This window comes from Cololabis saira, chromosome 19, assembly GCF_033807715.1.
Source record: "Cololabis saira isolate AMF1-May2022 chromosome 19, fColSai1.1, whole genome shotgun sequence".
In the NCBI taxonomy this organism is placed as follows: Eukaryota; Metazoa; Chordata; class Actinopteri; order Beloniformes; family Belonidae; genus Cololabis; species Cololabis saira.
In genome coordinates, this window is record NC_084605.1 from 22,333,849 (window position 1) to 22,349,771 (window position 15,923).

At 40.7% G+C, this 15,923-nt stretch overlaps 1 protein-coding gene across 1 annotated transcript in view; it reads right to left on the reverse strand.

Moving 5' to 3' along the window:
* spata20 (spermatogenesis associated 20) overlaps positions 1–15,923 on the reverse strand; it is a 75,945-nt gene that overhangs the window by 23,555 nt on the left and 36,467 nt on the right. The window contains exons 14-15 of the mRNA XM_061708639.1: positions 13,378–13,577; positions 8,972–9,052 (exon numbers count right to left, since the gene is read on the reverse strand). Coding sequence (XP_061564623.1) covers positions 8,972–9,052; positions 13,378–13,577 — 281 coding nt within the window. The remainder of the gene's footprint in view (positions 1–8,971; positions 9,053–13,377; positions 13,578–15,923) is intronic.

The following is a 15,923-nucleotide window of genomic DNA, read 5'->3' on the forward strand; positions in this document are numbered from 1 at the left end:
TCTCGAGAAAAAAGTCTTAATGTCGAGAAAAAAGTCAAAATTTCGCGAAAAAAGTCAAAATTTTGAGAAAAAAGTCGAAATGTCCAGATTAAAAAGGAAAGGAAAAAGGAAGAAAAAAGAAGAAAAAAAGAAAAGAAAAAAGAAGTAAAAAAAGAAAAAAAAAACGTCAAACATTTTTTTAAAAGCTCCAGGAACCACTAGGGCCGCATGCGGCTCTAGAGCCACGGGTTGCTGATCCCTGGTCTATAAGGTACACCAGTTTAAATTTGATCTACAGATAAATCATTACTCCATTGTTAACCTGCTGATCAAGCAGTGATAAAGAAGCATCATGAGGTAACTGCTCAGCCAATGGGACATGGCTAAGAAAGGAGTGATCAGCTTCTGATCTGTACAAGCATTTTTTTTATTTTTCCATAGTTTGGGAAGATCCCAAAAGACCAAGAAGGAAAGGATCAGTGGATGCAATTTTGTCTTTCAGGATGAGCAACAGAGCTCCACAAATGAGGTTACTGGTTCTGTTCCAACGTTGGAGGATCTTGAGCCTGGACTGCTGTCTGTGTTGTGGTGGCATGTGGATATATTGTAGTGCAAACACCCTGAGTACACAAAGTTAAAAGTTAGGAAGAGGGCCAACTGTAATCTGGGCTACTAAACGTAATCACTGGAAAAAAAAAATATCCAGTCATTTCTTTTCTAGCTTGGTTTGTAGCACCGGTTCATGAGGACTCCCAACCATCACTGAAAGCCAGCAGATATTCAACCAATCAAGTAACACTAAAATCGACACAAGGAAGTCGTGTTACTTGTAATATTTTTCCTCCTATAGTAATTACAAACTGTTTGGAGGTACGACAAGTGCAAAGCTAGTGTAGAAGTACTCTAGATAAGACAAGAATGGGTAGAAAAGGCCACTTTAATAACGTTCTTTCATCCAGTTATTCAATAATGTCTTGAGGACATTGATATGACAAACAAACAAAGAAACAAACCAAAAATAACTATCTCAGCCAGCTTGTGTGTGTAAAGACGAGCTCAACTTGGTTTCCAACACCTCGCTCACAGTGACGAGTTTGTGCCAACTTAAAACGTGGGAAATTGGAGTAATTTGATTTAAATTAGACATGTTCTCTGCTAATGTTACACAGACCACCATCCCCAACACACTCCTCTCCCTCTACAACATCCATTTATTTCATTTAACAATCGTCAATCTGCTCACAGTCTTAATGTCTGAATAATGCATCCTTTTGACTCCAGCATGCACGTACTCCTTTATCTGTTTAATGTTGACCCCCCCCCCCTCCCTCCACTGCAGTTGGGTTCAATTCTGTTACTCTGCTGTTTTCCATAACTCGCCGCACGTTTTCTCCTGCTGGTCTCAGTGCAATCAATCGGCACCTGTTTTCAGCCAAAAGAGGAATTGATCACAATGTGTATTTGATAACTTTGCATGACGGAAGAATGTTTCCTTCTTTAATCTATCCAAAACTCAACAGCCAAGAGCAAAATTTGTTCAAAAGAAAACAATTACGCAGCGCGTGTATTTGCAATCGCATAAGCTGATATCGTTAACAGGACCCGATGTCTTTGAGGTTACAGCACTTATTGATCATTTGCTTTTAGTTTAGTGATTCAGAGTGTAAAAAAAAGAAGAAAAAAAAGCACACTGCTTTGTTTTTTTTATCCATTGAAAAGTAGTATAACATTAGTTTGGAAACTAAATGGAACTTTTTGTAGGAAAAAAAAAACTAGGCTTACCAACAAACACATCAGCTTCCCTGCAAGCCTTTTCTCTTATTGATGAAAAAGTTCAATCTAATTAAGTTGATAACTGAATGCAAGATCGATGCCTGTTCTTTATTTACACGGATCAATAACTGGTGTGTAACGACTTTTGTGTTTGGGACATGCAGCTTTAGCCTCTAACCCTTCAGGTGCGTAAAATTAGCAGCCTTGCAAGCCGTCCTAATTCTTTTCCTCTTCGTGGAAAAGAATGAGTCTGGTTTCAGCTTCGATTTCCGTGTGTGTGTGTGTGTGTGTGTGTGTGTGTGTGTGTGTGTGTGGGTGTGTGTGTGTGTGTGAATCATTGCATTAAGCGCGCCCCTGATCCCCTGCTGTTGATCTGGTACGTTCTGTAGGAAATGGGGGTAGGGGGTACCAGAATCACAAGGGAAAATTCTCACTATGTCCACGTGTAAAGCTGAAAGGTTATTATATTTTACAAGATTTAGGTCCCACAAAATATTTTTTTCTGTAAGTGATATTCAGGCCAGATTTTGAACCTGATTTAAACGTTAAGTCAATTTAACCATTCATCCATCCATCCATCGTCCGCCGCTTATCCGTTCCCGGGTCGCGGGGGCAGCAGCCTCAGCAGAGATGCCCAGACTTCCCTCACCCTAGACACTTCCTCCAGACTCTTCCTCCAGCTCCTCTGGGGGGAGTCCGAGGCGTTCCCAGGCCAGCCGAGAGACATAGTCTCTTCAGCGTGTCCTGGGTCTTCCCCGGGGTCTCCTCCCGGTGGGACATGCCTGGAACACCTCCCTAGGGAGGCGTCCAGGAGGATCCGGTACAGATGCCCAAGCCACCTCAGCTGGCTCCTCTCAACGTGAAGGAGCAGCGGCTCGACTCCGAGCTCCTCCCGGGTGACCGAACTCCTCACCCTATCTCTAAGGGAGCGTCCAGCCACCCTGCGGAGGAAACTCATCTCGGCCGCTTGTATCCGCAATCTTGTCCTTTCGGTCACTACCCAAAGTTCATGACCATAGTCCATGTCAAATTAACCAACATCCTCATAAACATATATTAATATCTGCTATATATAAGTGTCTGTGCAGCAGATGAAAGCATGGGCAGTGGATTGAAATGACAAGATGAGGCCATGTGAAACAGTGATTAAGCAAAACCAGGTTTAGCTGATCAATTACAGTTGAGACGGAATAAATAGGAGTAGATAGGAATAAGGTAGGCCTGGGCGAAAATTTACCATTACCGACGTTCACTGCGATGACCAACGTCAATTTTCCCATGTTGGTAAATTCGGTGTTGTGATTAAAAAAAAAAAAAAAAAAAAAAAAAAGAAAGTCTTTTTGTCTGTTTTTAACTGGGTGTGCTGATAGGCTATTTTCATTCCCCTTTAAGACGGTGTACAGTGTGTTTGTGTATGTATTATCGTGCATTTATTGTTAGAGGTAAAGCTGCCCAATTTATCGTGATATTGATTTTCCCAGCCCTACTTCAAAAGACCACCAAACATTTCCCTTAATATAGACCGATTAGACCTTAAACAGTAAAATAATCCTCAATAAGTGGGTTTTGATCAGCACGAGGTCTTGCAGTTTCATGGGGCCTTGGTGCATGTCTCCACCAGCAAAAACGGCCCCACAATCACAGTGGTGTGAAAATGTTGTAAGACACAAGCCAAGTCCCTGGTCTTGGGTTAGGTACTTCAGAGAAGCCCAGAAAAACTCCTGGATATGGGCGACGCTGACTCGGATATGACTTCTAAGCTATGGGCAGGAGATGATGTGAAGCCGTAAAGACGTCCCGTTTGATTACGAATCCTCTCCTCTCATCACAGCACATGGAAACAGGAAACACATCTCCTTCCATGCTTGTCTTGTCATTCTGGTTTACTTTTCTTCTTATTTATGCTAAGTTTTCATAGTCTAATTCTTGTATTTATTGGTGTTGGCAAAAGGCAAAAGTGATGCATTACTGCCATCCAGTGGTTTGGAGTGGTAGTTCGTTAAGTCAGTTAAGCGATTAAAAAACACAGAGGAAGAGATCGGCCTTGTTACAGCTCCAGCCTTTTTTGGTTTTACCCTTTTTAGATTGAATCTAAAAGGAATATTTATAATATATATATATATATATATATATATATATATATATATATATATATATATATAATATTTGTCTGTTTACTTTTAAGTCTGATTTATGGTTCCGCGTTACACCAACGCAGACCCTACGCCATAGGCTCTGCGTTGGTGTAACGCGGACCCATAAATCAGGCTTTAGCCAGTTGTGTCATCAGAAGTAGCCTTAAAGCAGGAAAGTCATGCTGAGTTTCAGCAGCTGAAATTATTAAAAACTATCTCCGGGCTGCATGGATGAAGCCTCAAACCTCACCTTGCTCTCAATCGAGAGGGACATCGCCGTTGATGAGAGCAAAGTGATTGAAAGGTTTGCGGCGATGAAGAATCGGCTGATCATTAAATGTGTACCCCCCCCCCCCCCCCTCCTTGGATGGAAATATTTTTTGTTGTGGTTCTCTGCTCACCGCTGGATGAAACCATCATTGGTAAGCTGTCATAATATTAATTATTTCTGATAACATTGTCATGACGCTGAATATATGGCCTTTCCTATATTGTTTGTTGCTGTTTGACCGCCGTGTCGCTCGGTCATTGTGTTAAATACATGTCATTGTTGTAAACTGTTGTCGTGTAGGTTGAACACGTGTGTCTGAATTGTGCTACTCAGCGAATCGGACATCTATGGCTAAGATGAAAACTTAGCCTTAAAAATATCCCCAAGATAAGTGATAATTATGAGATAAAAAGTCGAAAGTATGAGATAGAAAGTCGAAATTATGAGATAGAAAGTCGAAATTATGAGATAAAAAGTCGAAAGTATGAGATAAAAAGTCGAAAGTATGAGATAGAAAGTCGAAATTATGAGATAGAAAGTCGAAATTATGAGATAAAAAGTTGAAATTATGACTTTTTATGTCATAATTATGACTTACCGTGGGGATATTTTTATTTTTATGGCTAAGATTTCATCTTATTTTTTTCTTTTACTGGCGGAATGGGCTTCCATAGACATCACTGGATGTCATTTGATTTTTATCTCCAGTTTGATACTTATATCTTAAAGTCTGCATTAGGCTTATAATTAGGTTTGACATAATGACTGGCAAAATCCATGGTGCTAGAACCTCATGTGATGGTTCTGACCGTGTCGCCTGTGTGTTGTGGTTGTGTGTCAGAGGGGATGATCTGTGGCATTTTTTAAGCGATTATGTTTTAACGGGGATGTTTAGGCCACAAGGGCCCATCTAGAATGCTTCGCCCCCAAATTTACTAAAAGTAGGCTTTGTTTGACATCTGTTACCATAAATAAAAGTCATGACTTCCAAAGTCAGATAAATTCTACTGCCAGTGGCAACCTGTGCTGCTGTGTGGTGAAAACAGAACTAGGCATAACGTAGCGAGGCTCGAGGTGTTGAATTAAGTGTTGAAATCCCACATTACTCACTACTGACAGGGGCTGGTCATCAAGCACAATAAACTGCGCAATCTTTCCTGTAATTGCTTTTCCCTTCTTGCTGTCTCGTTGGAGTTGTTCACGCTTTTCAAATGTTTGTAACAACGTTGGTTGTTTGAGGGAGCTGCCGGAGTGCGCTGTTATCATGTTAACATTAAATCAGATAGATTTGTCCAGGACATTTCTCTTCAGACACTAAATCAATGCATCTCTATTATTATGCGGGCATGAATTCTCAGAGTTTTGCGGGTGGGATATAAACACTGCGGGAGCGGACGGGAGTGTAAAGGCTGAATTATGCTTCTGCGTCAAAACGACGCCGTGTCTACGGCGTGTGGTTTTTGTACACGCAGAGGACACGCCGTCACATGCGCCGTCAGTGACGTGCACCTCCCGAAAATTGTAACTATGCGTCGAGGAGACGCCGACCACACGCAGACCGAGAGGGCTGTGATTGGTTCGTTTGAAAGCGAAGCATTTCCGGTTTCCGGTTTGAATCAGTAGTGAACTTCCAGGGCTTTTTTCTTCGTTTATATGTGATTTTTTTTGTTTTTGTTTTTTGCACAATAGTTGTCCTTATTTCTTTGATTTACTGTGACCGGAACAAGTCGGATAAACCATTCAGAAAAAGATCGCTAACTAGTGGCCGCGGGGGGTACTGCACCGCGACCAAATGGAGAGACGGAGAACTCTGAACGATTCGTGACAGCGTCACGGGTGCGCCGTGTGCTCTGCGTGTGTGTGACGCAGAACCATACCCGCACCTTAACACACACGTTGCGGGCGGTAATGGTCAGAAATTCAGCGGGAGCAGGATGAAGAAAACAGTCTAGAGGAGGGCTCTAGTTTGTTCATCCTTTACTTGATGCCATTATCTAAACAACACAGTAACCATGGTGAAACACAGTGGTGGGAGCATGATGATGTGGGGCTGATGTGGGGTTTTTCTCATTTGGTCACATGGAACCTTCTTTGGGTGCATGAAAAAAGTGGAATATGTTGATATTCTGAGTTATGTTGTCAATTAATCAATATAATTATTAGTTTTAGGTTGCTGCTAGGTCTCCCCAAGACCTAAAATACAAATTTAAAGATGCAGTAAGTAATTTCTGGAAGAGAGACCTCCTCCCTCATCCTCCTTTCAATGTTCCCCAAGAAAACCAGATCATGACCATGTTTTTTTTGTTCTTTTTTTTTTTTTTTAATAGTGTACTTGTGAGGTGCAAAGCTAGCAGATGGTGAAGAGTCCCAATCTTAATCAAGACTCAGCAACTGTTGAGAAACATCAAGTTTAGTTTCTATATTTAGAAACCATGCAGCTTGGATGAGTAAAACCATTTGTGCTAAAAGAAACATGCTAACTAGGCTAGGAACTACCAAAGAGAACTACTTAAGAGCTGCAATTCCCAACAACACATGACTAATTAATAGTGGGAGGCGTAAAACAACCTATTTCATTCGTGGTCACCTCCATGGATTGGTTTCACTTTAAAAAGAGGGCTAATAATATCGACTTCTATTTCCCATTTTTCCTGCTTTCTACTACAGCTTCCTATCAATTAGAAGCATTGACATGGGACATCTTGTGATCTTCATATGCACGTACAATATGACAATGTGTTGCATCTGCCGCAACCCGACTGTGAGCTTGAAGACATCCTGCATCACACTGTGTGATTCACATCTGCTGCAGGAAGCTGAGTTATTCCTCTGGGAGAGTGCTATATCACTCCTAATCATGAGTGTGTGTATCTGTAGTGTCACGCTGGATCATCACATGTCGGTCCAAGCGAGAAATATGCTGTTAATGCCACTAAAGGACAGTTGCTTGCTGGAAATATGGAGAAACACATGCTCTCCTTTTTCTATATTTCATATAGAAAAGCCAGTGTGAGTCTGATTCATCGTGTGGCTGTTTTGTGATCACAACCGTGACACTTCACTGAGCTCTGGTGCTTTAGACCAGCATCAATGGTCCTTGAGATGCTTCGACTGTGCAACTTCACTCACGAGGTGAGAAATCGTCCCGTACGACAGCATCATTTATCAGAGAAATCAATGAGAAGAACTGGACCGCGACAAGGTCGGGTATGTAACTCGTCTTGGCCGAGTGTGATACTAAGCAACATGCATCCCTCTTAATAGATCCATCTGATAACGGCTCCATCACGCCCAGTCTTGGTCTCTCGCCTCTCTGTGGGGATCTGAAACAGCCTGATGTTTCTGCTGCCACTGCCTGATCCTCCGCAGCTCATTTATATTTCACAAGGTCTCTGCTGAGTGTATTTGTGTGTGTGACTGAGTGTGTCATTGGAAAACAGCCACTTTAATTTGGTGTTTTAATTTTGGCGACTGGCTGGTGGAATGAACATAATCCAGCGAGCTGTTTGTAATTCACTTGTTTTACACGCCGGTGCACCCGGTTAGCTCTGGATGGATCTTCCATCACTGTCTTAACAGAAATGCATGGAGTCTTTGGAGGGAACAAACAAACTAACTAACACAACCTGACAAAAGCCTAAGGCTGAATAAATGTGTCCGCAGAAAATAGAAATGCATGTCTGTGTCAGACACGGGAGAAAAACTGGCACTTGTGAAACCCCTCCAACTGTGGAGTCATGATTTCAGCCAACTAATGGCTGGAAAGACACAAAGGAGAGGAGCTGAGGCTGACCTTTAAAGAGCCATACTTAAACCAGGCGCCCCCCCAGGCCCTCTACCGGGTCACTCTCTCTCCGTGTCCGTGCGTGGGCCTGGATGTTACATACTGATCCTCCTGGAAACCTGAGCAACGTCCACAAAGCCAGCATGCTTTCCTCAAGTACTCATTAGGGGTGGGCAAAAATATCGATATGGCAATATATCGCAATATTTTTCCAGCCGATTCAATATCGATATTCAAAATTTAAATATCGATTTTTTTTTTTTTTCTTTTAAATGTTTTTTTTTTATTTTTTTTTTTTTATATTTTTTATCCCCGATTTTTTTCCCATTATATCACCCAGTGCTCCTACCTAAGTGACAGTCCTGGGCATTGCCACTCTCTACCAACCCTGGGAGGGCCCTGCACTGAGCTCAGGTTTTATTTAATTTTATAATTTATTTTTTATATAACACAATTGCTTGTCCTTGAAAAAAAAAAATGGACAGAGGTTTATTTATTTATGGATATATATCTATACTGACTGATCACTGTGCCTGTCCTTGGTTTTAGTACCCATCTTTCTTGTGTTTATTATCATTTGCCACATAATTAAAGAAACCTCATACTAAATTTAATGTTAATTTCATATAGATGTAAATAATATGAAAAACATATACAAATATGTTGTAACTTTAGCTTGTATAGTTATAATAAAACATTGTTTTGACTCAGTTTGTCCCATGAATTGTCACTATAATCTGATGAACGTGCAACTCGGATTTTAAGATCCATCACTATCATCTGATGTACATATATACAACTTGGATTTTAAGATGTGTAATGCATTTTTACATTTTTCGGTGAACTATGTAGAATATAATAATCGGGATATCGCATAATCGGGATATCGCAATGTGTATCGTATCGTGGCTCAAGTATCGTGATGCGTATCGTATCGTGAGGTCCTTCCCAATACCCACCCCTAGTACTCATAACATGTTTCTCTTCACAAGTTTGCCAAGATGATTCATCACCAACATAGGAACTTACCTTAAATGGAAGGAAGAGGGAGTTGACAGTGTCTAGAAGACTTGTTGTGTCTGGAGCATCCTTCTGGCCACATATCACAATCTGAAGGAGGACGAGGCAAGTTAAAATGTGAGCGAAAGGGAAGAAGGCAGCAAAGGAAAAGAGATAATGACATGGAAGAGTATGAATAGAGTGAAATAAAAGGGGAAAGGTGACATCTAAGAGGAGGGGAGATTGGGAGGGAGTGATACAGGTCAGCGGTGTATTTGTAGCGCTAACGATGGACCCAGGTGTTCCTCGGAGACGAGCTTCTCTCCCTGCTCGTTACCCTCGACCCGTCGCCCCCACTCATCCTCTGCAGGTCACGTATGACGGACAGAAAAAGCAACTAACACGCTGTTGCTAATCCTGTTCTCCCTTTTTTGCTGTTCCCTTCAAGATGCTTTCACACTAAAACTTTTCTCCAGGTCGCCAAGAAACTTTCCTCTGCTTGTAAACTGGTTTCATTGGTTTCAGGATGAAATCAGGGCGTTAATATTTAAACACTGATTATAGAGGATGAGGACGCCGGACAGATCAGATTACCCATTAAAGTCACATTTTTGGGGGGGTTGCTGTTAAAACGGAAATGGATTGTGGGTGTCCGAGAATTAAAATGAGCATCTAGGTAGACAGCTTTGTCCTCTGATGACCCCTGACAGTTGCAACGAGGTGAAAAATGTGTATCAACTCATTAAATGCACTTTTCTTAGTTAGTAAATTACATGTACTGTCAATCTTTATCATCTTTAGCATCTACCGAGGGGGGTGTTTGCTGTAACAAGAGCAATTGCCTGCGGGTTTTGCAGAGGACGTCTAGTGATAACGTCCTCTATGAGAGACGCACAGTCATTTTTTAAACTACAAATGAGGTGCCCATTGCCCAGAAGCTAAAACCGACTGATATAAAGGTTAAAAAAAAAACAGCTATTGGAAAGTGAACAGTCCTGAATTCTTAAATACAAGGAAACATTTTTACGGTTGATTGACATTCCTACCCTCATATATGGTGACTGACTGCAGATGGAGACAGAAAAAAATAGATTGCAGATACAAAAAGCAGAAATAAGTCTCTTATTCAAGGTGGATGGACTCTCCCTTAGAGACAGGAGGAGAAACTCGGAGTTGAGTCATCGCTCCTCCTCATTGAAAGTAGTCAGTTGAGGTGGCATATCCAATCAGATGGACGCCCCCGAGGTTGACCCAGGACCGGCTGGAGAGATTACGTCTCTGGGAATATCTCCGGTAAAGCTGGAAGAGGTTGTTAGGGAGAGGAAGCTTCACTGCTTCGGTGCTCTTCCCCCAACCAAAATTGATTAGGTGGAAGTTAATGAATAGAGGGGCTCAAACCTATTAGGAAAATTGTCTTGAAAAAAAAAAAAAGCCATTTGGCAAGGAGTGGTTCATTACCACTCGACTTAAGGACGAATTAGGCAAATGAAGAGTCCGGAGTTGATATCAGGTCCTGAGTTTGCACTTGGCAGGTGTTGACTGGAGCTACAGATATGAAGTCCAAGGAGAACTCAATCCAAATGCAGGAGGTTTTCATCATTAGAATGAAAAACAACAAAATAAATCATATATAAAATAAATAGCTCAAACTTTAAAAGCGGCCAAACCAACCGAGCTGGTGAGACTCCAGAAGGCCTTGTAGACCATAGAAGACAACTGGTCAAGAAAAAACCCTTCACAACATCTACATCTACAATAATACTCAAGATATATTTTCATGAATGTAAATAAAGAGGGTTTACAACACTTTATGCTTCACTTTGTCACACTTACATCTCACACTTTGTTAAGAAGAGGGTTTTTTTTCTAACTTCCCAACCGGTGTGAGTGCTACCAATTCCTGTGAACCCCAACTTTGTGATGAGGATGGGTGGATGCGTTAATAGAAGGAGGAGTGGGAGTGAACAGGGGTGTGGTATGAGGATAGCGACACTAGCAGGGCCGGTTCCTGGCATAAACACTTGTTGCGGTTGTTTAGGGTCACATGATCAAAATGGTCGCAACTGGGGTTCAGTATAATTTATTTAACACATATTCCACAAAACCCTAACATTTAATTCAACTATTTTTATTTCCAAATAAAGTAAGAGATTTATTGATAGTTTAGTTGTCTCTATCATGTTTGTGTTCATTCAGTTGAAAGCAGTGTATGTGATTTGGTGTTTGTGCTCGGAGAGTTTTTGAGGTGACAAACAAAATCTTGTTCAGGGCCACAAAGATCCTAGTGCCGGCCCTGCTACAAGCAGAACTTAGTGACTTCCAAAATAATAGGTAAGAAGCTAAATCTGAGTTTACTGGACCTACTGCCCTCATATACTCGTACTCGCAAAAATTCTCCGATACCACGCACCGATACTTGTAGTTACTGGTTAGCGCCGCTAGGGGGAGATATGAGCCGCCCCGCGGCTCCCCGGGCCTGGCAGCCTGGCTGAGCAGCAGCTCTGTGGCTGTAGCCAGCTGTTCCATGTTTCAGTAAATTCTATTTTCCTTAATTATAAAAACTGGACAAACCTTACTCACAGGGAACTTTATTAAAAACTTCACGTAACTCACAGTACGACAAACAATCCCATTGTTACATTCCGGTTAGCCGGGTTAGCCCATTAGCCGCGTTAGCCGATTAGCCGCGTTAGCCGCGCCGACAGCCCGCAGTCTGTCTTGCTTCTGGTCGTCCCTTATTTTGAAATATGTCCACCCTGCTGACGTCCTGCTTACATTAATTGTCACTATCTTGCCTGAAACGGCACTCTATATAACCCAGCCCCCGGGTCTGGCAGTCAGAAGGCGCGCCGATTTTTCCCAGTGGCCAGCCGCGGTACTGCAACCAAAAATCCCATGCGGCCCAGAAAGCTTTTTTCCCATAGACCGCAATAGTAAAAGAGAAGCCTCTAAAACTGTTCACAGAACACCTCCAGCTGTAATCACCGGCAATTACTAATCTTTGTATTCTATATTTTTAAGTCATGGACTTTATATTCGTCAAAAATGTTTTATAACGGCCAGAAAAGTAAAAGAAAAGTTTCTTTCTGGGCGTGACGTCACGGCTGACGTCACAGCCGTGTCCGTGCATTCCACGGATGTTTATATTAATATATATTATGTAACTATATTATATTAATACATTAATAATATATGTAATACTATACATGTAATAATATACATTAATTAATATATTATATTAATACATATTATATTAATATTCGCGGCATTGCCCCGGGGCATGATGGGAGGCCCCAGAGCATCATGGGAGGTGACTCAACTGCACATGCTCTATGGGCCGCTGTATGCGGAAGTAAACCCGGAAGTCAGGAACTTTTTCAGCGTATGCGCTGAGTGAGTAAAATGCATTGAAATGAATGGGCGGCCATTTTCAAAGTCCCATCCAGTTTTTATTAATACATCCATGATATAACCGGACTGTAAGAATGGGATTGTTTATGGTCTTCTTCTTCTCTGTTTTATTGGCGGATCGCAACCAACTTTAAGGTGCATACCGCCACCTACTGTACAAGAGTGTGTAACATCATTTCGTTTAGCCTGTTTTTTAAATTATATTTGATTGTTTATGTTGTTTCCAGAGGTGGATAGAGTAGCCGAAAATTGTACTCAAGTAAAAGTACTGTTACTTCAGAATAATATGACTCAAGTAGAAGTAAAAAGTAGTCATCCAAATAATTACTTGAGTAAAAGTAAAAAAGTACTTGGTGAAAAAACTACTCAAGTACTGAGTAACTGTAGAGTAACGTCTGAAGTACAAAATAATCATCTTCAGGCAAATTAAATCAATAAAATAAATAAAAAATAAAGAATAGCTAAATTAAATTAAATTAATCTTAAAGTAAATTCAAGTACTTTAATAAATAATAAAATAATAACAGAATAAAAAAAATAAATTAGGCACAAGTAGCACAAAATTTCAAGCCTTTGTACTTTTCTTTTTTAACCAGGCAGAACTAGAACAAGCCCATGAACTCATAGTAACTGTGTGTGTTTGAGTCTGTGTAAATGTGACAAAACATTCAAAAACAAACATTTTTCCCAAAGAATCACTCAGTGATGTCATGAGATTGACGCGTACGTGGATAAAAGGGACTTTCTGTTGCAAATAAAACCTGTCTTCCAATTCATTGCATTTTTCATTGCATTTTTAGCCTAGTTATTTTTGTGGTAGAAGTATCGGATCGGTACTCGGTATCGGCGAGTACACAAATTAAAATACTCGTGCTCGTACTCGGTGTGAAAAAAATGGTGTCGGGACATCCCTAACTGACACTTTTACAAAAATGTACATTTAATCAAATCATTACATAAATACAAAAAAATACACCCCGACACTGCAAATTCATCAGCTGACATGACCTTGGGGCCCAGTTTACCTGTTTAAGAGTGTAGTGCTGCGCCATAAGAGCCCGGACCATTTCGGGCAGGGCGATAGGAACCCGGTTCAGGCGGTCGGAGAACGCCGCCAGCAGCTGCTGGGACTTCTGCAGCCACTCTTGTCGTCCGGTATACTGGCACAGACGCAGAAGATTGGAAGCCGATATCGAGTTAGCACTGGGCTCTGCTCCGTCCTGATCTGCAACACACAAATATGACATTACAGTTACAGATGTAAATATATCTGGCACACATGAGAGTTAGTCAATAGTAACTCCCCAACAGACCAAGTCGTGGGACGGTCATTTCCATATATATCGGCGTATTTAGCTGGAAAGGTAGAAAAAAAAGAACTAACTGACATATTTAACCCCAATCACTGAGGGTTAGGAGGGTATAGAGGATGCAATTACAGACAAGAATTTAAAAAAAGGAAAAAGATTGAACCAAAACAGGAAAAACAAGAAGCTCTGTTCAGATAAAAAGCTGCAATGAGCCAAGAAAAACTGCATTTGCAAGTAATTATGCGTGCCTTCCTTAATTGAATAGAATAATTTGTGGAATTTCAGCAAATAGGATGCATTCTAGACGGTAGATGGGATGTTATCGTAACATTAACATAATCTATACCTCACAGGACACAAACTCAAATGAATGGTATAGAGTTACAATAACAGAGGTAAAAAAAAGAAGAAAAGATGGCCTCAGACACCACAATCTATTGGCTTTCCACTCTTTCATGTGGTGAGCAATAAATCTTAATAAATAATGTAAAAAATGTGATGGCTCTGATTAAAGAGGTTAATGGTCAATTACAATTAGCCTACTTAATTGTTCAGATAAAATCCCAATTATCCAAACTATGCAGCAGCTGGCAGGCGTTGTTCTTCAGGCTCAAACTTAAAGCCATGTGGATGTGAAGTTGTAAAGAAAAACATTTAACAACAAGCATCTGCTGTTGGAGAGCTGATTGCACTCACTGACACCAAAATGTAGAATAACTAATGTGCCTTCGCAAAGACGGCCACGCCGGTAAAAAAATATGGATTTTCAAAACACTACCTGCCGTCAAAGAAAACCTTGATAACAAACTAATGAGGGATGAGAGAATCCTGAGTCTCTGTTGATTTGATTTGTCTTTTTATTTTTGTTTTTCCCCTGAAGAAGGTCATTTCTGCATCACGACTGCTCAAAGTTTAACTGCTGTTAGTGGTGGTTTAGGGTTATTATTACCCAACTTGACTAGCGGTAGCCATTCACTTCAACTCTCATCTAGAGAGTTTCCGGTACAGAACGTACTGAACCATTCACAACAGGCTGGAGGTTCACATTATGTGATGGCTTTATGGCATCAAACCGAAATGGTTGCAGAATTGCGAATAAAGTAGGGCTGTCAGCGTTAACGCGTTAATCGCGATTAGATTAATGCAATCCATAATGCGTTATTTTTTTTTAATCGCATTTTAATCGCAAACCTTTTTGTCCCTTCTACTCACCCGTAGTCGACTCTTCTGTAATGATCCAGAAGAGGGCGGTAATGCACCGGAAAAAACTGGATGCCAACCGCCAATAAACCTCAAGAAGAAGAAGACTCCTCTGTAGCGCCGCGCCATGTTTGCTGTTTCCTAAAGTAAACTTCCACCACCACCAACTACAAAGAGACGCCAAACTGAACCACTACCCGTGGATAGAAACAGAAAACGTGTGTTCGCCGAGAAGTGGCTGCATGATGTTACGCGGCGACGCGTACCGTACGTTCGCGCTCCCGCGTATCCTACCCCGTAAGCTCTGCGTTGGTGCAACGCGGAACCATAAATCAGCCAGCGTCCGTCACTGCGTGCAGCAGTTACCTGCAAGACGCTGCTCTGATTATGTCTCAAAGTTTATGAAAACCCCAAATAAAAAATAAATTAGAGAATATTTTATGAAATCAATAAACAATTCCATCATCAAAATTATAACAAATAAAGGTTTAACATATCTTGCTTTGAATGTAATAAGACTAGGTAATATATTAGTTTCACCTTTTAAGTTGAATTATTGAAATAGATTAACTTTTACACCATACTCTAGTTGAATTATTGAAATAAATTAACTTTTACACCATATTCTAGTTGAATTATTGAAATAAATTAACTTTTACACCATTTTCTAGTTGAATTATTGAAATAAATTAACTTTTACACCATATTCTAGTTGAATTGTTGAAATAAATTAACTTTTACACCATATTCTAGTTGAATTATTGAAAAAAATTAACTTTTACACCATATTCTAGTTGAATTATTGAAATAAATTAACTTTTACACCATATTCTAGTTGAATTATTGAAATAAATTAACTTTGTAAAGGACCATATTGAGCCATTCATCTTTATAAGTGAATAAATATCGTTTTGCCTATAACTTATTCCTGCATCCCTCTTTTATCGATCCGGCGAGACGGGTCACCGCGTTTTTGGAGGCCCAAGTCACATATCCAGGGGCTCCTCTGAGCACCAGACCAAAATAATTATGTGCAGCCCTGTCTATATGGCACTTTGTTT